Source organism: Toxorhynchites rutilus, chromosome 2, assembly GCF_029784135.1.
Source record: "Toxorhynchites rutilus septentrionalis strain SRP chromosome 2, ASM2978413v1, whole genome shotgun sequence".
NCBI lineage: Eukaryota > Metazoa > Arthropoda > Insecta > Diptera > Culicidae > Toxorhynchites > Toxorhynchites rutilus.
Genome location: NC_073745.1, coordinates 177390942 through 177416336, shown reverse-complemented (window position 1 = coordinate 177416336; position 25395 = coordinate 177390942). Strand labels below are relative to the sequence as shown.

Genomic DNA, 25395 nt, shown 5'->3' with positions numbered 1-25395 from the left:
TGTAGAATATCGAGAACAGCAGTGGCCCTAGATTACTGCCTTGTGGAACTCCCGAACAAACAGCAAACGGAGACGAAATGTGATATTGGAGCTTAACACGGAGCGTTCTTCCAGAAAGATATGACCTCATCCAGTTGATGAATCCATCAGAAGCACCAAGCCGGGATAGCTTTCTCAGCAGGATGCGGTGGTCAATTCGGTCGAAAGCGGCTTTTATGTCGGTATAAATAGCATCAACCTGAGCACGTTCTTCTAGGCGGTTGACACAGAATGATGAGAACTCGAGAAGATTGGTGCTTACCGAGCGTCCTGGCATAAAACCATGTTGTACTGGTGAGATATAGCTCTTAACTTCGAAGAAGACAACATCGTTCACAATCATCTCAAATAGCTTAGAGGCGGCAGATAAGCTGGTTATCCCGCGATAGTTGCTCACGTTACACTTGTCTCCTTTTTTGAAGACGGGAAACACAAATGAGTGCTTCCACACATCTGGAAAGACTCCTTGATCCAGCGAAGCTGTGTATATGCGGGAGAGTGGTAACGCCAAAGCTGAAGCACAGCGACAGAAAACTATTGCTGGAATTCCATCTGGGCCAGGAACTGTAGAACGTTTCAACTTTTTTACGGACTTCTCTACCATCTGGGGAGTAACAACGAATGACCGCAAGTCTATTGGATACTCTGGAACGTTAGCAGCAGCCCTCTCGGCTTCAGATGAGGTGGCTGCATCAGCGACAAACACTGAAGCAAAATGTTTAGAAAACAAATCACATGTTTTCGGGACAGACGACGACTCCGATTCACCCAAACACATCTTAGATGGGATGTCTGTAGTTTTACGCTTCGAATTGACAAAATTCCAGAAACTCCTTGGATTCCTACGTAAGTTTGTCTGCACACGAAGCACGTACGATTTATAAAGAGAGGCGTTAAGGCTGCGGTATGCATTGCTCGCAAGTTGAAAGTTATGCTTAGTTTCAGCAGTTCGTCGACGTCGCAGTTTGCGTTGACAAGAATTTTTGTTGCGCCGTAAGAGGCGAAGAAGTGGAGTGCTCCATGCTGGTGATATCAAAAGCTTTTTCCGTGGAGTATTTGTTAAGAGCCAGCTACAAACGATTTCGCAAAAACGTGTCGCCATGCCATTAACGTCCTGGTCAAGGGCACTCCAACTGTAGCTATTCAAAAACTCATTAAGTGCAGCGAAATCGATTTTAGCGTAATTCAGCGGTCGTTCGCTTTTGCTTAGATCCTTAGAGCAGTCGACAGAGATCCACCTTTAGCCGATAAAGACAGCACTAACGGAGGATGGTGCAGATCCACCGCTAGCAGCGGCGAAACGGATTCGGAGATAGTTATGTTGATGTCGGCTGCGCAAAAAACCAGATCAAGTGTACGGCCCCGAGAATTGCGAATGAAGTTATTCTGCTGAAGACCGAGAAAGGAGACTCCATCCACTAAAACAGCACCGTAGAGGTCAAAGGTTTTTCCGGAACTTTCTCGATGCTGAATGGCATCCAAACGGAAAGAATTCTGCGCGTGTATGTGTCGATCCTTCGCCGTCCACCTCCTCCAGCACGTTAGGCAACGATGTTGTCTTGTCGATGTCCTCACGAAAAATGAATGTATCTCAGCACCAGAATATCGCTTAAGTATACTTTTTGTGTGTGATTGAATCAATCGAGAGAAGGTGTGGTTTACAATGGCAATTTGGAAGGCAAACTAGAGGGGAATGAACTCTCTGAGCTTGGAACTTTCGGCGACTGAGCAATAATCGATTGCGGGCGCATACAATATTGGATACGGAAATATCCTACTGATGGAGAAGAATAATCTTCTGAAGCTATCCTGTTAATTGTGATTGATTAAAAAACCACAAAACCAAATGTATTTGGTCACAGTGTTACATGGATAGAAAACATTCAAATAAACTCTTTCACATGAATGTATTTTTAAATTCGCAGAGGAACTGGCAGATTATTTTCAGTAACGATTTAATATTTCCACATTTTCCTCGATACTGGAAGCCCACCAGTGGTGTATACTAACTCGATAACCACCTGTTAAAAGTACTTGATTGAAACATATTTAGTCACAGTGTTACATGGATAGAAAACATTCAAATAAACTCACTCACATGAATGTATTTTTAAATTTCCAGAGGAATTAGCAGATTATTTTCAGTAACGATTAGATATTTCCACATTTTCCTCGATACTGGAAGCCCACCAGTGGTTAATGCTAATTCGATAACCATCTGTTAATAGCACTTGCTTGAAACATATTTGGTCACAGTGTTACATGGATAGAAAACATTAAAATAAACTCTTTCACATGAATGTATTTTTAAATTCCCAGAGGAACTGGCAGATTATTTTCAGTAACGATTAGATATTTCCACATTTTCCTCGATACTGGAAGCCCACCAGTGGTTAATACTAACTCGATAACCACCTGTTAATAGTACTTGATTGAAACATATTTGGTCACAGTGTTACATGGATAGAAAACATTAAAATAAACTCTTTCACATGAATGTATTTTTAAATTCCCAGAGGAACTGGCAGATTATTTTCCAGCAATGATTAGATCTTTCCGGAACTTTCTCGATGCTGAATGGCATCCAAACGGAAAGAATTCTGCGCGTGTATGTGTGTGTAGCGATGTCTTCCCGAGGAACCGTTTGAGACATCACTCCCCTCCTGATGGATTCCCTTCTGGCCTAGGGTGCACAAACAGGCTCTTGGTGACACCGTTCATCCGCGCTTTCATGATAAACGAAGAGCTTCACCACAACAGCGACAACATGCTCCAATCGCTGTTCAATTAGAACTGAGTGGATTTCCGAGCGGCGCTCGCTTATATACCGATTGGTGATCTCAATTTTTTGAAAGCAATTTTAAGACTATTGAAACAAGTTTTTGGATCAAAAAGTAACAAGTATAGAACGCGTAGACATTTTATTTTTCAAATGAAGTGTTTATCATACCATTTCGTTCAGTTGTTTAGGAGCTATTAACGCTCAAAATCTCGGTCTCCGGCGTAACGCTTTCGTTTTCGAAACTTTGATTTTACACCCCGGTATAGAAATGAAAGACGTAGTCCTACGTCAAAATGAAAGTAAACTAATGAAATATCATTATTTTTATCTTCACACTTGTTATTTTTGTTTTTGTGCAATGAAGAGCCAAGCTGTCGAAATTATGCCAACGAAAACCATCCTTACCTTGAAAGTCATCCAACCAACGTGGCTGCTGATAATGTTCAGTTGCTAGCACTCCAGTGTTCAAGAATACAAGCACAATAATAAGCCAATAAAATGCTTGTGATTTAACTGCTTTGCGACAGGCTCTACGCAACCGTCGATTCACACGATCAATACTTTTTCTTTTTCTGCTGAACCACATTTCTTGTTGAATTTCCCCTTCTTCTCCCATATGGTCGGAAGAATCATTCTCATTGATTGCCATCACTTTTCCCTCTTGAACTTCATTGGCATCATTTTCCGGATCGATATCTTCGGCTTGTGTTATCCAATCCAAGTATCCCCGCAGATCCTCTTCAATTTGTTGTTTCTCACGTAATTTCTGGAAATCGCCTCGATTCTTTGCTTTAGTCCTTTCTTTAGAGAACTCTCCGCTCAAAACACCAAGAATCAGATTCATAACGAAAAATGCACCTAAGATTACCATAGAAATGAAGTATACCCATTGCCAAGTACTTCCCATGGCGTCTTGTATCTGTAAAAATCAAAATAAATATATCAGTATCTCGGTAGAAAAACTATAGCTGAAGTAATAGTCACATAATACAGCATATCAGTCCATCCTTCCAACGTCACGCATTGAAATACAGTTAGCATAGATAAACCAAAGTTATCGAAATTCGTAATACCGAAGTTCGGACCTTCCCAGTAGTAACGACAAACCATTTCTGGTGAAATACTATCACACTGGAATCCGTCTTCTCCACAAGGATGAGGGTCGTCCATAATCTCATCTGTTCAGGAACTTCGATTACAATTCATACATTCATTATGATCGACGAAAATGAACCTACCAGTAACATTATTGAAGCACGATTTGTGTAGTTTGCCAGAAAATAATTCAAGCCCTATGATGGCATAAATAATGATGACAAATAATACCAAAAGGGCAATATGTAATAAAGGCACCATGGCACGTAGAATTGAGTTGAGTACCACCTGTAAACCTGAAAAATGAAAAAGCGTTTATTATAAATTTGACACCTAACAGTCAAAAGTAGTCAAAAAAATTATTTTTTCTGAATAATTTTGTTTCCATAATTTTTTGTATTTTAGTTTTTAAATTAGCTCCAAAATATACATATAACCCCAAATTTTCACCCTCTCACTCCCATCTTCTATTTTTCAATTGCGATTTAAGATTTTTTGTATGAAATTTATTCAAATAATTTAATCATCGTTGGAAAAAACAGAACGAATTCATTTACGTTCTTGAATGATAAATGCGCGAGTAACCTCATTTGCTGGAAGAGCTGGTAGTCTTATCGAATGAGTACAATGAATTATTGAAATTCTTTAAATCACACATGCTCGGATTGCAAAAGGACAATCTCGTTATTGTCATCAATCCTGATAAAACACCAGCTGGAAAGCACGTTGCTGGAATCATGAAGGGTGACTGCGCAGTGACGCGGGAAGTTGCGATTCGACGAAGAAACAATTAATCGTCGACACACCCCGTTCATAAGAAGCTCTCCTTCAATGGCCCTAACGTTCCTAGCGTTCATCTTCATAACTTGTATTACTTGCGTCATTCTTATTAGTACTTAGTCGAGATTTCTATTGAACGTATTCTGAGTGGCGAGCTTTGGAATATGTGTAAGTCCCAGTCCCATCCCATCTACCATCTCCCACCCATTCTGAAGGGACAAGACGGATACTGCATCAACAATAAACAACGGAATCCGACCACAGGTTCATTATTCATTATGAAAGTTATTTCTTATTTTAAATTAATTTTTATGAACATGCAAAGAAGATACAGAGGAGACGAAACAAATGAGAGGATAGAAAGAGCTCGATGGATTCATATGGGTATCGTATGATGATTCGACGTAGCTAAGACAATGTCGTGGTTGATACGTTCGCGAAGGTAGAAAGCGAACGACTGCGATTTCTACGGCGCGATAAACGGGAACAGCATGAGGAAGAATACACTCACTTACGAGGCGCTATCATGAGCAATGCCGACACAGCCTTCGCTATTGCCAGACCAAAACACAACTCATATGACATTACAGCACGATCACCTCATACACACATTTTTAATTAAAATACGCCCTGAGGAAATCGATAGCATAATATTCGGAAATTCCAGATCCGTCCACCGATCACTTACTCAGCCGTATTCTGAAATCTTTATCACAATTTTGCATTCTGTAATCCATGGGGCTCTAGTCTAGGGATACCATCGGGTGGGAGTTAAAAATCAGGACACCTATCACAGCTACGATTATGACCAAACTATTATCATACATAAATAAAAACAAGTTTTATGTGATTTGCCACTCTAGAGACCAAAATACTCAAATCTATTCATTCAACACATTTCTCGGACGATCCATGCGGCGATAACACTCCGGAGATGATGACTTCTGTTCTGTACGAGTACAGGAGATTTTTGAGTGATTTAATAATAGAGTGCCGTTTAATAATAGAGTAATAGAGTGCCGAAGACAATCCACGGATATAAGCCTTTATGAAATATGAAACGCAAGAGCTTCTTCTGGAGCTAAAATCTTCTGAGCGATTTGAATTTTACATCTAACAATTCAGCATGGATTTGGGAATGGATTCCAATTGAAGATTCTTGCAATGTTCCAGTGTATGGATTTGATTTCCAAATCAGATTTAACTGTAATGGTTCATTGCGGATTTAAAACTTCTGTTTCAACACAATGACAAAATGCACATATCGCTATTTGCTACCAATCCTTATGAATCCCATATGCAGCAATTGAATATCTTATAAAAATTAGGACAAATGCTAGAATATGTAAAATAAATCAGGACGCCCCAAAAGAATCACAAAATCAGGACATGTCCTGCTAAATCAGGATATTTGGTATCCCTACTCAAGTCCAATCGAGTTTTGCAAATGTCGCAACCTTGCAATGCTTTTAAATCAAAATTGTAAATGAAAACTAACTCTCCCGTATCACATATGTGTTCTGTGTTACAGAGTAAAACATTTTCTATAAGTGGGGAAAAATATTGAAATAATTGACCATCATCATGCGTCATCCCGAACCCGAGAAGATACGACATGAAATGCTTGATTGCACTGATAAGTCCGAATTGCTCCGATATAGCGATATAGCGGTGTGACATTTTTCTTCTTGATAGAACACAAGAGTCACGAACGTTTAACGTTTGTTTATCGAATGACAATCCGCACCGCCATCTCCGGCAGCTAAAACATCAAGCACACTTTCGTTCAAATCGTTTCACTCATTCTACTACATGGAGTACCGGGATTTTTAATGAAAACAATCGTTTATTGAGCAAAGCTGTATTCATTCCTCAACATAGTTTTTTTTCGAGGGCAATACACTTGTTTTTTTTTCAATTCATTTATTTGTAAGGCTCAATCGCATAAGCTTTGCGGAGCCGCTAATTCAAGGTTTGTTTATACAAAGTTTCAACTAATTGCTATGTTTAGTAGGATTCGATCGAATACTCGCGGTTTACTCGAGGTTAAAAGGGCAACATTTTTGTGGGACGGGTCAGGTTAGGGATATGGATATGAGGTATCGTTGTCTCAACCGAGAGTTGCCGCACGCACTGTAGCATTGTGCATAATGACCAGGGATAGCATCTGGTGTTCGACTATCTGTCGAGGGTGGGCGACGGTGAGATGGGGGGACAAGACAAACAAACTAATAACGAAAAAGAAAAACACAAAAGCATTAAATACTTATACTAGACCGTTTCACAAACATATAGATCAACTGCATATAGCAGATGTCGCGAGTTCCCAACACGTTTCTAACAGGAACATAGGGTTGTCTTCCTTGGACCTCAAGGGCATACAAAAGGTACTCTCTGGCTGCGTAATTATTCGTACATTGCCAAACTGCGTGATCGATGTCATCGTAACCGTTTCCACACCGACAGACGTTGCTTTGAACAAGATTTATTCTGTGGAGATGCACATCTAGCGAGTAGTGGTTGGACATAAGTCTACTCATTACACGAATGAAGTCACGACTTACGACCAAACCTTTGAACCACGCTCTCGAAGAAACCTTTGGAATAATTGAATATAACCACCGCCCAAGACTTCCAGTGTCCCAATCGGTTTGCCAACTCAAGAGGGAACTCTGACGCAGTAATTGGAAAAATTCATCGTATGAAATCTGTCTATCAAACAATTCGCCTTCCTGGGCACCGCCTTCTCATTGCCAGGAATTGAGCAATGAGAGGGGACCCAAACAAAGGTTAACTTATAAGATCTTTCGATCAGTGCATTCATCTGCTGCCTCACTTTTGTGAGGAAATAAGATGGGTGCCTACTAGTTTTCATCGACTGGAGAGCCTCAAGCGAACTGAGACTATCCGAGAAAATGAAGTAATGGTCTGCAGGCTTGTTGGAGATCATCCCCAATGCGAAGTCGATTGCTGCCAGCTCAGCAACATAAACGGAACAAGGTTTCTGCAGTTTACGGAAGGCGCTCGAATTTTCAAACACCAAAGCCAGTGGATCCATTGAGGCGAGACCCATCAGTGAAGTATCTTTTCATGCAATTGACTTTTTGGTACTTTCGGTTAAAAGTACGGGGAATAAAAGTTGGTCGAAGCTGATCTAAAATCCTAAGTATTGCTTGTTTCATCGACAGATCGTATTCAATTGAGGAACTGCTGATGGTGAAGTGAGCACGGTCTGGAGTAAACGATGGGAGACAAATATCTGATGAAATATAGTGATGATAAATTCTCATAAACCGAAATTGTATATTTAGATGAAGAATTTTCTCAAAGTTTTCAATCACAAGTGTGTTCGTGACACCGCATTTCACAAGTATTCTGAGAGAAAGTTCCCAGAATCGGTTCTGTAGAGGAGTTACTCCTGCCAGAACCTCGAGACTCATGTTATGCGTTGAGTGCATACAGCCGAGAGCTATACGCAGACAATGATATTGAATTCGTTCCAATCTTAGAAGGTGACTTTTAGCTGCTGAGAGAAAGCAGAAAGAGCCATACTCCAGAATAGATAGAATAGTTGATTTATAAAGCGTTTTGAGATCTCCCGGATGAGCTCCCCACCACGTGATGCAAATCGAGCGGAGAAAGTTGACTCTTTTTTGACATTTTTGCTTCAAATACGTAATGTGGGTATTCCAAGTGCATTTTGAATCAAACCAGACACCAAGGTACTTGAAGGTCAATGATTGGGTAATGTTTCTGCCCAAAAGCATAAGTTGCAATTGGGCTGGGGACCGCTTTCGAGTAAACACTACCAGTTCTGTTTTCTGCGGCGAGAATTCTATCCCTAAGTTCCTTGCCCAAGAAGACAAGTTATCTAGGGAATTTTGCAATGGTCTTTGCAAGTTTTCGGCATGGGGACCTCTGACGGAAACCACACCATCATCTGCAAGTTGTCTTAGCGTGCATTGTTCTGCCAAACAACTGTCAATATCTTTCACATAAATATTATAAAGAAGGGGCCGGGACATGAGCCTTGGGGTAGACCCATATAACTATTTCTGGAAGTTGTCAGCTGTCCGAGGGTGAAGTTCATTTGCTTTTCTAACAACAAATTGTACAAGAAGTTATTCAAAATTCCAGGAAGTCCACATCTGTTCAGATTGTCTGACAGAATTTCTATGGAAACTGAATCAAAAGCTCCCTTAAAATCCAAGAATACTGAAGTCAGTTGCTCCTTGTGCGCAAAGGCCAGTTGAATATCTGTAGAAAGCAACGCTAGACAATCGTTTGTTCCTTTGCTCTTGCGAAACCCAAATTGTGTACTTGATAGCAAATTATTTGTCTCGATCCATTGATCGAGTCTTCGAAGGATCACTTTCTCCAGCAATTTTCTAATGCACGAGAGCATAGCAATCGGACGGTATGAGTTATGGTCAGACGCTGGTTTCCCAGGCTTTTGAATTGCTATCACTTTGACCTGTCTCCATTCGGGTGGCACAATATTGTTTTCTAGTAGGGTATTGAATAAGTCTAGCAAGCGTCTTTTCTTTTTTTTCTTTTTTAGAAGAACGAATTTAATCATATCGCTTCCGTGTGAAGAGTTGTTCGATGAAAGAAGAGCCATAGAAAATTCCAGCATTGAGAATGGTCTGTCCAGAGGTCCACCGCTAGGAGACGTTTCTCGAAGAATATGTTGGGCTGGAACTGAGTCTGGACAGACCTTTTTAGCGAAATCGAATATCCATCGGTTGGAGTATTCTTCACTCTCGTTGGTGGTGAGCGGTTACGCATGTTGCGAGCTACCCTCCACAAGGTGCGTATTGAGGTTTCACAAGAAAGACCTTCGATGAAATTGCGCCAGTAATCGCGTTTTTTTGCTTTAACTAATTGTTTCAGCTGTATTTCAAGCTTTGAATATTCCTCGAAGTGTGTGGATGTTCCATGCCTGCAAAAACTTTGAAAGCATCAGATTTTTTCAAATACAATTTTGTGCATTCATCGTCCCAGCCAGGAGTGGCTGGTTTTCTTTTAAATGAAGCACTTGGAACTTTTCTTTTTTGTGCTTCCAGTGAGCTTGTATACAATAAATCGACGAAGAATCGATATTCTTCTAATGGTAGAAGTATATCTATTGATTCGACACCGATTGTTACCGCCGTTGCAAATTTTTGCCATTTTTACCATGGGGATTATTGATGACCTTCCACTGACAATCTAATGATAGCGAACTTGAGCACAAAGATAGATCGAGTCGACTTTCCCGAGCCGGAGGTTTTGCAATTCGTGTCACTTCACCAGTGTTCAAGATAGTCAAGTTGAAATCGTCACATAAATCGTAAAAAATAGCCGCCCTAGCGTCATCATAAAGATCGCCCCACCCAGTATCATGGGAGTTCATGTCACCCAAAATTAGAACTGGGGTTGTCGAAATTAGATTCCAAAGTTGACTACGGCTAATGGAAGTATTCGGGGGAACGTATACTGAAGCTATGCAAAGTTCTTTATTCTTTGCAGTTATTTGACAAGCGACGATTTCGACGTCTGATAGAGCTGGGAGAGGAATTTTATAAAAAGAGTAGCACTTTTTGATCCCTAAAAGTACTCCTCCATAGGAATCACCTCTATCCAGGCGAATAATATTAAAATCGTGGAAGTTGAGTTCTGTGTCAAAAGAAAGCCATGTTTCGGAAAGAGCGAATATATCACAATCATAATTTTGAAGTAAAAATTTGAAGGAGTCTAGTTTAGGCACTAGACTACGGCAGTTCCATTGTAGCACATTGATCATATCTTCTACTACGTTGGATGAATTATCCATCGAAAGATATGATTGATGCATAGAGGGGCCATGAAGCAGTCAATTGCTTAAGATAAGACTTTAAAGATGGAAGCAAGGCAGAAATAAGGCTTCTGAGGGGGTCTTGAATTTTGAACGTGTTTAGTATGAAGTCCACAATGTCCGAAAATGCTATCAATCCTCGATTAGACGCAAATTTTCTACGAGAAGATCGAGGAGCAGCGTTTTTATTTCTCTCTTCTCTGGGTAATGACGTAAAATCCTTGCTGCAACCAGGAACTGGCTGAGAAGGAGCCTCCGGATTCGTTTTTTTTTTGCTACTATTACCCTTGGAATTAGACAATCTTCCGAGGGTCATTTTAGCTTTCTTACGGTGCACCATTGGTGAAGAGAGCTTTCTTTTTGATGATTCATCCTTTATTGAAGATTCTGGTGCAGCCGAAGTATGACCCTCATCAGAATCAGAATCCGATTCTTGAGATGACAAAACCGAAAATTGGTTTTCATTTTGAGCGGCTGATGCGGTTTTTAGCATTTCAGCATAAGTCCGCTTGGAGCGTCCAGCGATAGAACGCTTCACTTTATCGGAGTGCTGTTTGTACCTTGGGCACTCTTGTAGAGGGTGAGGATTCTCGCCACAGTGAATACATTTTTCCACTGTTTGTGTGCAAGAATCCTCACTATGTTTATCGCCACATTTGCCGCAACGAAATTTGTTGCCGCAGTGGCTAACCGAGTGTCCCAACTTTTTATATTTGGTACAATTATAAACCCGCGGTACAAACAGGCGCACTGGGAAAAAAAAATTCTACTTTCACATAGTTTAGGAGAACAGAACCTGCGTAAGTAACTCGAAAAGAGTGCGAGGGCTTATAAACTTTTTTATTTTCTTCCAAAGATGCTGAATGCAGATTTCTAACATCCAGGATCTTTACAAGATCTCCAATCATCGAGTTTTTGAAGGAACCCGACGCTTTTTTTAGTTCATCGACACTCAGACTCGCGTCGGTTACTACGCCTTCTATCTCCACTTCTCGAGAAGGGATGTAGATGTGATACTCCCTATTAAAAACTTCGTGGTCAACAATCTTGTTGGCCACATCAAAAGTCGGTGCTTCTACACGCAGTTTGTCCGGTCTCTCTTTATGTATCGAGACGCCCTTATAATTACGCAGCAAATCTCTTGAAATATCAAGAGTTCTCAAAGCTTTTTCCTTGGGCCGAAAGAAAACAACCCATGGTGCCATGGTGACTGTTGATAATAACGCGTCCGCGCAACATTGGCATCAGCAGATGTCATAACGGTTGCGCAGACGGTGCGCAACCGCCTATGAAAACGAAAAAAAACTCGCACGCACACACACTCACACGCACACACTCGCGCAAAAACTCAACTTAAAACTAACTTAGACTAAAAACTAACTTAAACTAAAAATTAGATCAAATCGAAAATCTTCTTGAAAAAAAACAATAATTTCGTAAAAAAATAAATAAATAAAAACTCAAAAAAAAAATATTAGTCTGATGAGTTCGAACAACTTGAACCACCCTATTCAGGGAGCTATACAACGCCGCACGTTACGGTATAAGCACAATAGCGAGACGTCAAAAACTATTCTATTGTACTTCTCTGTTTGATGTTTGGTGAAGATAGAAATGTGACGCTCAATGGAACCAATTGACAGAACACCGGTCCAGCGTCGCTGGAGAGGTGCTGCTTCCTCGCTGTTCCGGATGCTTTGGCACTTAACTTGTCACCAATGGTCGAAAGAAAAAAAAAACAACCAAAAATCACTTTGGCGGAGGGGAAAAAAACTTTCCAGCTTCGATATTGTAGCGGAGGACGGACAATGTCCGTCTCTTGCAAATAATCGACGAGGAATGAATACACTTGTTATAAAGAGTTTCCAACATTTCGATTCCTTTTCTGTAGTACGGAACGTTCAACGCTTCAACAACGTCAAACCGACTGTTGAATCATCAACGCGTCGCTGTTTTTAGTCAACAATCAGCAAACGCGGTACAACTCCAAAATGTCGTGCAAAATGTATCCCATATGCTCTTTTGAAATACCTACGGCCTCAGCTAACTCGCGTAACTTCACTTTACGATCGTTCAAAACGAGTCAATGCTCTTGTTTTACGATTTATGGATTCTTAGCCTCTTTTGGCTTTCCCTTTGCGGTGCTTGTACGGCCTATTTTAAATTCGCTAAACCAACTGTTGTTCTCGAAGGAGCAAAAGTGGAATAACATTTCGTCATTTTCGTTCAGGATTTTTCCCATCAAAAAACAATGTTTGATCAAAATATGATATTCCTTTTTTCCATGTTCTATACGAATGCTCAGATAGTGACACTTAAGCAACTGTAGTTTGTGAACAAATAAACGAAATGTCACGAAACTTCACACATAAGCTAGTGACAGATTAACCTCTCGAAATGAATCTTGTTCATTTTGTAGTGGCGCCATCTGTTGAAAAAACCCGGGACTTTTCATCCTATGTAGTATTTTATCGATCACATTCGATTAATTTCATTCAAACAGGCTAAATAAATTGTGTTTGAAAATGCACTGATGAATTACGACTTATTGTTCTTTAATATTTTTTTAGTAATAGAAAAAAGAAGACAAGAAGAAAAAAGAAAAGAACGGCTTTAATGGTGTTTTGTGCACATTTTTGAACATCAATATAAAAAAGTGTCGAGTTTCTCGTGTCCATGTTAGAATGTGAACACGAGTTAACTCCTCCAACCCAATCAAAAGATACCAGTTCATATAGCAAACGGCTTCTCCAATGCCTCCATAAGAAGTATTGAAAGATCAAATTTAAGGATACCTGAACAATACGCCAATAAAATTCATTTACTCTCAACAATTGGAGTCCTTCGCAGGGTTGCCAATGTTTTAAACATGTTTTTTCATTATTTTCTCGGTTCAGTCAAACATTTGAATAATAAAAACCAGTTTTTTTTAAATATTATCTCGTTTTATCCAAAATTTAATATCTATGATTCAGTTTTATCCCTCCCTCCACCTTACTATCCCTTGACCAATTTAGTTTTTTGACATCGTTCGATACAAATACACCATTTCTTTTTCTTACATACTCAACATTTTTATGTTTCCTCCATTTTATGAACTACATATAAATACCACACGAAGCATCGGAGGAATATCTATTTCTCAAGCATTGGAATGGTTAAACAAAATCATTTTAGATCAATGAAACCGATCTTCTCAAAATAGAAATCTTCTACAGGATCTAGCTTTCTTTCGGTTTTTTAAAGTACTCTTCCCGTATTATTGAATAACATTCTTGGCAACCCTGGTTCTACATAAAGCTTCCATCCGTCCCCTAGGCCCAGTTACTAAAAAAATTAAGCAAAAATCGTATCTTGTACTTGCACACCATATTTCTCCACAGTGTTATTGCAGCAATTCCATGCCAAACCGATATATTAGTTCTCAGATTTTCGTGAAAAGTGGTACATTTGTTCTTTATCTTAAAAAATAAGACCCGTTTTTTTTTGTTGGGGTGACCATGTCCGTTTTAGGGTGATCCGAAAAATCACTTTTTTTTATTTTTTTCCTTAAATGATTTTTTTCAAAAACTCATAACTTTTGAACTACTGGTTCGATTCTAATGATTATGATTGCAGAAATTTAAATTTGGTTGCCGTTATTATTAATTGTATTTGTTTTTTATGGTTTTCACGGTCTCGGGACCAAGAGCACTATATCTTTTTATATTTTTTCTAGAAAGCTGAGGATTTTTTTAAGATAATATCTCAAAATCCGAGATGTTTTCTTTTTCATTTTTCAGATATAGTTTTTGAAAAATTAACCGATAATTCGGTTAATTCAAAATACTCAAAAACAAATACAATAAATAATAACGAACAAAAATGAATTTTCTGCGACTGAAGTATTTTTCCTGAACAGACGAGGTAATTGATTTTAATTTGATATATCGATCATTAGAATCGGTCCAGTAGTTCAAAAGATATGATTTTTTTGAAAAAAAATCGTTTTAGGAAAAAAGAGATTTTGCGGACCACCCTAATACGGAAATGGTCACCCTAACAAAAAAAATAATAAAATACTGGTCTAATTGTTTTCGATAAAGAACAAATCTACCACTTTTCACGAAAATCTGAGAACTACTATATCAGTTTGGCATGGAATGGCTGTATATTGTATAACTCTAAATTTCATTTAAAAAATTAAAACTAATTCATAATTTGTTCATATACTTACTTGGTACACCAGACACCAGACGTAGAGGTCGAAGTACACGGAAAGCTCGTAATGCCTTCACATCAAAACCTTCCTTCATTAAATTGGATAATGCTGTTGAAATCATTCTGAAAACGAAAAAAGTTGTTTATTCGATATCTCCTCCTACAACCTCCTAGCTATTTGATATTTACCCGATAACGACTATCGTGAAATCCAAAATATTCCATCCATTTCTTAGATATGATCCCGGATGCAGAATGAAACCATACGCTATTAATTTCATAAAACATTCTGCTGTAAATATTACTAGAAAAATATATTCAATTTTCTCCAGCGCAGCATTTGTAGTATTCGAATCACTATTCGGGAAAGGAGTGTAAACAGCTAAGGCAACACAATTCGCAAAAATTGTTAACAATATCAGATATTCGAACGGTCTGTAAAAAAAAGAAATTGTTCAGCTGATTAATAAACGATCATAAATACACTTAGGGCAGGTAGCAAAGGGTTTATAGTTCAGTTCATGTTGCATTCGAATTCGTAATCTTTCAGGTAGTCTATTTGACGAAAGCTTCGCCGAAAGCCGAAAGCTTGACGTGGACTTGGTGGCAATGATGTGACGGAGTGTTACGGTAGCGGACTCACCCGACTAAAACACGAAGCAGAGCTGATAGGGCTTGGGAATCGAAAACCCTATCAGAAAAAAGGTCCCGTGATATTAAGGTCCCGTACGCAACTCCGTACGAAGAGTACACTGAAGTCGCTTTTTGCGCGGTTTTATTTTTATGCGGATTTCGAAATTTACGCGGATTTCGAAATTTGCGCTTCAACCGCTTTTGATAGTATTTGTCAAATACGCAGTTATACTTACTTCCATTCAACGATGTCTATACAAAGCTTACGTATAGGATTTTTCAGTGTCAGACAAAATAATGCTCTTGCTGGTCTATCTGGCTGTGGTTTGACCCCCGCTCGCCTTGTGGGTTTTTTTGGTGCAATTGGTAGTGTTACATTGCCGGTCGTCGCTGCGGTCGACCCTTTCAGTTGACCGGCTGCAGAATTCAAATCAATAATAGGTGCATCTTGACCGTTGATAGGAGCACCTGCTTGACTCATGGCAGTAGTTGTTTTCAGCGTTGCTTGCCACACATCAGAAAGTGAGTATCGTCTACGACTGAAGAAACGTGAGCCTTTATATTTTTTCTGCCTTGGAAGACTCCCAGAGGTGGTGGTGGACTTGGATAAAAATCCAACGATAAAATTCTTATTTCTAGAAGGTTTTCTTTTATCAAGTTTAGCCGATAATTCAGAACCTTTCACGGAATTTAGCACAAATTTTTTCTCACTTTTCCCAAAATATTTCGTCGAAGTATCCGCTTTGGCATTTCGGGATTGGTGATCATCTGAAACGGAAAACAAATTATAACAGTAATTTTACTATAACGATAAAAGATATATATTTTAAAAAATGGTTTATCTCTTCATCAGTATTTGACATATGAAATGCTTGCTTCAAAACATTCAACTTCTCAACGTAGGTTTCAATTTCATTTTCATTGAATTAAGGTTTCGAAGCCGAATAAAATGTCTTAGTGGTATTTTGAATGACAAGTTAAAATAAACATGTGTTCAAGTTGGAAGATTTTTTTACTACCTTGGTAAAATTCGGAAAAATCGGGTGAGATATCTGTCGTTACGAACGGGAAGCGAACTTAGAGTTGCACGGGTGCTCATTCAAGATAAAGTTAAAATCTAGTCTACTAAAAAAAGCATATGCATGTTATCAATGCTATAGAATACGCATATGCGTCTATAGAAAAACTCGAATGTCACGTATTTATTTACTAACGTTACTATGGTAATAAAGCTAGTTCGTCGCAATCGATAGTTGCCATAACAAGCAAGTCGACAGCAACCTCGAAATGTAATCAAGTCATTTTAGATTTTGTATGAGATTCGACAGAGCGTTTCCACTTCGCTGCTTCATCTAGATTTTTCTCCTTACAGGTGTGATTAGTAGACAGCTCAATGAGTGTTGTTCTGAGTTATAACTTATATTTCAACAATGCGTTACACTTGATATTTCTATTTTAAACTCAAAATCTAGTGGATAATAATGGATAATAATTCCATTCATGGTATTGTTGAACAAACACAAGATTCTTACCAGCACTGCTAACCGATGAATCCGTATGCATTGTGAAATTATTTCAGTTTTGTTACTTCTATGAACGTTTATTTGAGAATCAGGTTACTAATTTATATTCACATGATACTCCATACTCGAGGTGTTTGAATTATATGCCTTTCTTATAAACAACATGCGATGCATTATTGATATACAATTCATTCTATCGTCATTTATGTATGACCTTCTCGATAGTAACAGTGCAGAACCAATTAACTAACTTCGTACTATTTGTTATCGTTATAGTCGCTACCATCATATTTTTGTTATTATAAATTGATGCTGTTACTGTTTGAATCTGGTACTGTATGTTACTGTTACTATGAACTTTCCTCGCATAAGACACATTCTTTGAAAATAACATATAAATGTTGCTGTAGCCTGAACAATGAAATGTTGTGTGATCTCTTTCAAAAGATTTGATCACATTCGGAATTGAACAGACATCATTTCTTTTACTAAATAGACATATCACAAAATCAACTCGACACTCGAAAATTGCTAGTTTATGTAGAGAACAGTTTGCTGTCAAGAACTGTAGCATGCGCAGTACTTCGCATGAATCTTACAATCAGTGCTGCTATTTTTTGAATGATATATTCAATTTATGAAGGATTGCTGTAAAAATACGTATGTTTCGATGGCCCTACACAGTTTCAGCAATTCCAAAATTCACCAAAAGCATTTTAGTTCATTCCTTTTCATTCAATTTTTTTTAAATGTTTCGATTTTTTTCTGAAAATAACAGTGTATCATACTCTAGGAAAACACTAGGGGGCTGTCCACATACCACGTGGACACAAGAAGTGCGATTTTAGACTTCCCTCTCCCCCAACGTGGACAAGCTATATCTCTGCGCCTTTTGTCCACGTAGACATGTTCATGCATTTTTTCGGAAAATTGAGATAATTTTAACTAGAGATGAAAATGATATCCGGTAACTATCCAGTATCTTGTTGGGAACTCGCGACATCTGCTATATGCAGTTGATCTATATGTTTGTGAAACGATCTAGTATAAGTATTTAATGCTTTTGTGTTTTTCTTTTTCGTTATTAGTTTGTTTGTCTTGTCCCCCCATCTCACCGTCGCCCACCCTCGACAGATAATTGAACACCAGATGCTATCCCTGGTCATTATGCACAATGCTACAGTGCGTGCGGCAACTCTCGGTTGAGACAACGATACCTCATATCCATATCCCTAACCCGACCCGTCCCACAAAAATGTTGCCCTTTTAACCTCTAGTAAACCGCGAGTATTCGGTCGAATCCTACTAAACATAGCAATTAGTTGAAACTTTGTATAAACAAACCTTGAATTAGCGGCTCCGCAAAGCTTATACGATTGAGCCTTACAAATAAATGAATTGGAAAAAAAAACTATCCAGTATCCGGCCTATACGATCAATATTTGCTATCCGGCTGGGTGCAGTTTCTTACAGTCTAATATACTGGTTTTCGAAATAACTGGCCAAATGTTTTATAAAAATGTGTTTTTCCATTTTTTTTTACTGAAAATAGAACAAACCGAAAAGTAGAACATTTTTATCGGTACGGATATAATGGACATGTAGTGGGAGGGATATGGACAGGTTCATAATATACGAAGCATAGAGGTTTATCGCTCGCGAGAGGAATAATTTCACCCTCTCTCAGTGTTTGTGCGTCCAGTAACTGAAATAGAACAAAAAGAGAAAGCAATATAAAAAAGAGTTCAATATTCTTCCCTTCACTTTCCATCATGCATTGGATGTGGCTGTCCATTTCAACCCCACCAGTGCAATTATTTCAAATATTCAAATTTGCCACTTACGAATGAATTTACTTTTCCGTACATATCTAATATCGCTTCTCTGTTAACTTACAAACCGAAATATAACCATCAGAGAATTCAATTTTGAAATTAAACCACTCAAAACGCTCAATATCGAAGCCGCAAAAATTACATCCACACGCGGAATCATGTTTGATTTTCGGTTTTTGTTTCCCTATTTCACTTCTGATCAGTATTCATTGTCATAGGTTGGTTTAAATATTCTAGAAAAGCATGTAGAAGGGTTTCCCATCAACAGAAATTTGAAATTCATGTTGCAACTATACAAATCAACCACCTGTCCATCATACCCCCACTGTCCGTCTTACCCGCGGCTCCCCTAATTTGAAAGTTATACATTTTCAGCAGATGATGATGACAATGGATTGTGGTAAAATCACGAAGAGCGAAATAATCCGAAAAAAGAACATCAGCAGAAATGAAAAGCAACGGATATTAATAAAACGGGAATGAAACGATTTATTGTCTGCTCTTTACAAAGGACGGAATGAGAGTGAGAAAACAAATGGCGGCGTAAGCATAATCAAGCTCGCCGCTGCCTCGTTGGTATTGGTGTGAACGTAGGGATGAACATCAGGGCTGGGTTACACGCAGAATAGAAATTGCACAAGATGGTCGTTTACTCCCACACTCCTCCTCAATGAGCACCGATCATCACTGGCTAAGGCCAATTCGCTCCAAAATTTCTCGAAAGCGCACAGTACCCAAAGGCTTAGTGAGTGCATCCGCAATCATTTCATCCGATGGGCACTAGACCAGCTTCAAGGTTCCTTGATCACACAGATCCTTCACGAAGTGCTTGCGAGTGTCAATATGTTTTGACCGTTTGCTGCTACGCTCCGCTTTCACGAAGCTAAGGCAACTTTGATTATCCTGAAATATTGTCGTTGCCTTGCTAGTATCCTCGCCTATTTCGTTGAACCGTCGACGTAACCACACAGCTCTTGGGACGCCTCGCTCAACACGATAATTCAGCCTCCATCGAGGACAAGCTCACACACGACTGGCGTCTGCTAACCCACGCAACAGGTCCCGAGCCGAAGAAGAAAATATATCCAGTTGTCGATCGTCTGCTGCTTTGATCGCCGGCCCAGTCTGCGTCGGAATATCCTACAAGATTCCATCCATCGTCTGGTCCGAATTTGAGTTGAAGCAGTTTGGTCCCCTTCAAATATCTTATGACGCGCTTAGCTGCCTTCCAATCTCTCTCTCTCTCTCTCTGTTGGACGGCTTACACATCTTCCAAGAAAAGAGACACACGCTGCAATGTCCGGTCTAGCATTAACCGCAACATACAACAACCCGACGAATAAACTGCGATATCTCGTGGCATCCGTAAGCTGACCGGTATCGTCACCTACTCGCATATACCCTGCTTCCATAGGCGTCTTCGAAATGTTACAATCGGACATCTCGAACTTACTCATCAACGTCTCAATATAGCTAGTCAGACGGATGCCATAATATTCCTTGTTGCGTAGAACTTCTAAGCCAAGAAACTGTCGTACCGGTCCTAAGTTAGTTGCTTCGAATGCATCACGTAGAGAGGTATACATATTTCGCTATCATCCTTACAGCCCACCAGTAGATCATCGACATAAATCAACATTATAACCGTATTCGCACCATTTTGTCGCAAATACAAACACGGATCGGATTGACATTGCGTGAAGTTCGAGCGAGTCAACACATCATGCAAAGCTCGGTTCCAGCAACGAGCACTTGGCTTTAACCCATAGATACTTTTCTTGAGTCGACAAACCAAATTCTCTTTACCTGCAGCTTCATAACCAGGAGGTTGCCGCATATAAACCTCCTCCTCCAAGGTTCCGTTAAGATATGCGGTCTTTATATTTCGCCGTTTACCAGCAACTGCCAAAACCAGATTATCTCTAACGGACGTGCAGTGCTTCTCTCGAGCTTGGCAGGAAATGGCTTCCTCGCCAACTTGCCCTTCAGGCAACATTCACAAGTGATTCTAATACCGCAATCACTAAAATGAAATCCGCTTACCGATTAGTCTTCTCCATCGCACGCAAAACCTCGGGACTGCGATAACCGATTCTCCTGTGCCACAGATGCTGGCAATTTTCGTGGCTACCGCCAACCTTCATGGCACCCTGTTCCATTCGCAATCAATAGAGACAACAGACCTTATCTCCGATGACGATAGTTTCACCAGATTGATTTTTCACTTCGCATATTTGTTTGTTAAATTCCACACCAAATTTCTTCGCGACCAGCTGACTAACCGATATCAGCCCTCCATCGAGTTCCGGAACATACAACACGTCCCTCAGCGTAATCTCGACACTTTTACCTTTTCCGTCAACACCGAACACGATACCGTAACCAAAACCGTCAACGTCGATCTTCTTACCGTCCGCAAGAGTTACACTCGAAACTGCACACTTTTTCAACGCTACAAAAAATGACCGAGCACTGGTCATATGACACGTCGCGCCGTTATCGATAATCCAACCCGATAGACGGTCGCCCGCCATAAAACAAACCGCACTTCCAGCTCCGTGAACCTGTTTATTTTTCGCATTTTTGTCCTTCGAGCCTTTATTTTCCCGATGTTCGTTCGGTTCACTTTTTGCTGACAACCACTTCTTACAGTACTTATTGAAGTGTCCCGGTTGTTCACAATAAAAGCACAACTTTTCCTTTCGTTCACGACTCGCATCCGTTTTCATCGCTTTCAGATCTCGTGAAAAACATTCACCGCGCTCAATACGCTGGTTGTATTCGTCTAGCAAACTTGCTTTCACCGACATTACAGTCCAGTCTGCACTAATCACCCGATGGCGATGCTCTTTTATTCTTCATATGTACACAGAGAGAATACTTGGAACGGTGAGCTACCAAGATCTCAAAAAAGCAATATGAAAGCGGAATCCCCACTGCTTGCACTCTCGAAGCATTACTTCTACTACTCAAGTTTTATCGTGAGCCACAAGCCACAAACGATTATTCCCATTCCATAGAGCGGACGATGAGTTCTTGATCGGAAAGTGTAACAAGAGACGATCAACTGAAATCTTACGACACTCATCAAGGGATTTTTAATTCTCTATTGCACAGACCGCAGTGAGTGGCTGACTAATTTTTTATTTAAATCGTTTATTTTTACAGGCTCAGTTACATAGGTTTAAAGGAGCCGAACTCCTTGCTGTATTGTTACTAGTATATAAACATTTTTCCTTAATTCTAATGTTAATAATATAGGAAACCGATTACTCGCGGTCGACTCGAGTTTAGAAGGGTGACATATTTTCTTCAGGAAAAGGAGGGGATATGAGGATATATTGACAATGATCACACTCACACTCTCAATCACACTCATCACACTCAATTCTTAAACCTATCTTATATCTAATATGTATTTACATTTCATCTTATTCTTAAGAAGGGATCCGATCTCTCACAAAGAAAAAGGAAAAGGAAAAACTAAGGGTGTAAGGACAATCACACACGAAGATCGATAGCTTTAAGGAATACATATATTTGGGGCATGTAATCAAGGTCTAACCGAGCCAACACGTCTCTCACTGGCATCATGGGCTGCCTTCCTCGGGCCCGAAGGGTGACTACTAAATTCGATCTGGCGACAAGATACAGCTCGCACGACCAAACAACGTGCTCGATGTCGTGGTAACCTTGGCCACAAACACAAAGATTGTTGTCGGCAAGATTAATACGAAAGAGTAGCGCATCTAACGAACAGTGATTGGACATGAGTCGGGAGAAGGTGCGAATAAAGTCCCGACTCAAGTCCAGACTTTTGAACCATGGTTTGAGGCTAACCTTAGGGATAATCGAGTGGAGCCACCGGCCCAATTCATCTTCGTTCCATTTGCGTTGCCAGTTAACTATGGTATTTTTGCGGACTAAAGAATAAAATTCATTGAAGGCGATTTGACGCTGATAAATATCGCCTTCAATTGCACCTACCTTTGCTAATGAGTCAGCCCTCTCATTACCCGGAATTGAGCAATGTGAAGGGACCCAGACAAAGGTATTGACATAACAGCGTCTGGATAAAGCATTCAAAATTTCTCGTATTCTCTCAAGGAAGTACGGCGAGTGCTTTTCCGGCCTCACTGAACGGATAGCTTCGACAGAGCTAAGACTATCCGTTACAATGTAATAGTGTTCAACAGGTCGTGAGGCGACGCTGTCCAGCGCCCAGTGTATCGCTGCCAATTCAGCAATATACACTGAGCAAGGATTCTGAAGACTGTGTGAGGTGCTAAAAAATTCGTTGAACACTCCAAATCCTGTGGACTCATTCATAGAGGACCCATCAGTAAAGTACATATTATCACAATTGATATCCCCATACTTTGCATCGAAGATCGTTGGAACGATCCTCGATCGAAGATAATCTGATGTTCCATGGATATCCTGCTTCATGGACAGATCAAAATGCACAGAGGAATTGATGTAGTCAGGAAAACAAACACGGTTGGGAATATACGAAGAAGGATTAACCTGCATGGAGATGAATTCATGATATGAACTCATGAATCCAGAATGAAAATTTAGCTCGATCAGCTGCTCAAAATTTCCGATCACCAATGGGTTCATGACCTTACACCGGATGAGGAACCGAAGAGATAATAAATTGAAGCGATCTTTTAGTGGGAGTAGGCCTGCCAAAACCTCGAGACTCATGGTATGCGTTGAGGGCATACATCCCAACGCGATACGGAGACAAAGATACTGAATTCGCTCGAGTTTAATGAGGTGTGTTTTGGCAGCTGATTGAAAACAGATACTGCCATACTCCATCACTGAGAGAATAGTTGTTCGATACAACATTATAAGATCTTCGGGATGGGCTCCCCACCAGGTGCCGGTAATTGTACGGAGAAAGTTTATTCTTTGTTGACATTTTTTACTCAGATACCTAATATGGGCCCCCCAAGTACATTTAGAGTCGAACCAGACCCCAAGATACTTGAATGACATAGCATGAGTGATCGGTTTACCCAAAAGTTGAAGCTTTGGTTTTGCTGGCTTATGCTTCCTAGAAAAAACCACCATCTCTGTTTTCTCCGTGGAGAATTCGATCCCTAGCCCAATGGCCCAGGTTGAAAAATTATTCAAAGTATCTTGTAAGGATTCTTGCAGGTCGGATTCGTTTGATCCTACGACAGACACCACTCCATCATCTGCAAGTTGTCTTAGGCTGCAATTTTGTGTAAGGCAATTGTCAATGTCGCTTACGTAGAAGTTGTACAAAAGGGGGCTTAAACATGAGCCCTGGGGGAGGCCCATGTAAGAGACCCGACTTACTGCCGAATCTCCGTGAGAAAAGTTCAAATGTTTCCCACAAAGCAAGTTATATAACATATTATTCAATAGAGGCGGCAGACCCCGAGAGTGTAATTTGTCTGACAAAACCTCTATTGAAACAGAATCAAAGGCCCCCTTTATGTCCAAGAATACTGAAGCCATTTGTTTTTTTTCGGCGTAAGCCATTTGAATTTCTGAAGAAAGCAACGCAAGACAATCATTCGTCCCCTTGCCCCTGCGGAACCCATATTGTGTATCTGAGAGTAGGCCATTCGTTTCAACCCATCGATCAAGGCGAAACAAGATAATTTTCTCCAACAATTTCCGTATACAAGACAGCATTGCTATTGGGCGGTACGAATTGAAGTCGGACGCGGGTTTTCCGGGTTTTTGAATAGCTTTAACTCGTACTTGTCCCCAATCATCTGGAACAATATTATTCTCCAGAAACCGATTGAATAAGTTCAACAAGCGATGTTTCAGTAAGTTGAACTTAATTCTATCCGATCCCGGAGCAGAATTGTTACATGAAAGGAGAGCAAGAGAGAATTCTACCATCGAAAACTCGGAATCAAGATCGCACCTATCTTGTGGTATATCTCGAATAATTCTTTGCACCGGAGCGGAATCGGGACAAACCTTTCGTGCAAAATTAAAAATCCATCGATGTGAATATTAATCGCTTTCATTGGATGAAGATCGATTTCTCATGTTTCGAGCCACTTTCCATAATTTTTTCATTGACGTTTCTCGTGATAAACCTCCCACGAAATTTCGCCAATAAGCACGTTTTTTCCCTTTGATCAAGTTTTTAAATTGATTTTCAAGGTCCAAATACGTTTGAAAATTCTCAATGGTTCCACGTTTCCGAAAAGCTTTAAATGCATTCGATTTATCTCCATAAAGCTTGGAACACTGGCCATCCCACCATGGATTGGGAGGCCTTCGACGAATAGTGGAACCTGGGATGGGTTTCGTTTGAGCGCGAACCGCGCTGTCATAGATCAAACGAGAAATGAAGTTATACTCCTCCAATGGAGGCAAACCATCTCTGGAATTGATGGCTAGAGCAATCGCGTCCGCATATTTTTTCCAGTCAATATGTCTTGTAAGGTCGTATGCCATGTTTATTGATTCAGAAGAATTCAACCCATTGGTGATAGAAATTTTGATTGGCAAGTGATCACTACCGTTGGGATCCTGGATTACATTCCACTTGCAATCTAACGATAGTGAATTCGAGCAAAGCGAGAGGTCAAGAGCACTTGTTTTAGCAGGAGGTTTAGGTACACGTGTTGTTTCCCCAGTGTTCAAAACGGTCATATTGAAGCTGTTACA

The 25395-nt window shown here is 39.9% G+C and overlaps 1 protein-coding gene across 2 annotated transcripts in view; it reads right to left on the bottom strand.

The window, feature by feature from the left end:
• Window positions 1–17439, bottom strand: part of LOC129771828 (muscle calcium channel subunit alpha-1) — a 156508-nt gene extending 139069 nt beyond the window's left edge. For both annotated transcript variants that reach the window (XM_055775899.1, XM_055775897.1), the window contains exons 1-7: window positions 16898–17439; window positions 15602–16133; window positions 14922–15167; window positions 14749–14855; window positions 4060–4212; window positions 3806–3999; window positions 3227–3740 (exon numbers count right to left, since the gene is read on the bottom strand). In XM_055775899.1, the coding sequence (XP_055631874.1) occupies window positions 3227–3740; window positions 3806–3999; window positions 4060–4212; window positions 14749–14855; window positions 14922–15167; window positions 15602–16133; window positions 16898–16928 (1777 nt within the window). In that variant the 5' untranslated portion in view covers window positions 16929–17439. The remainder of the gene's footprint in view (window positions 1–3226; window positions 3741–3805; window positions 4000–4059; window positions 4213–14748; window positions 14856–14921; window positions 15168–15601; window positions 16134–16897) is intronic.
• Window positions 17440–25395: the final 7956 nt, after the last annotated feature.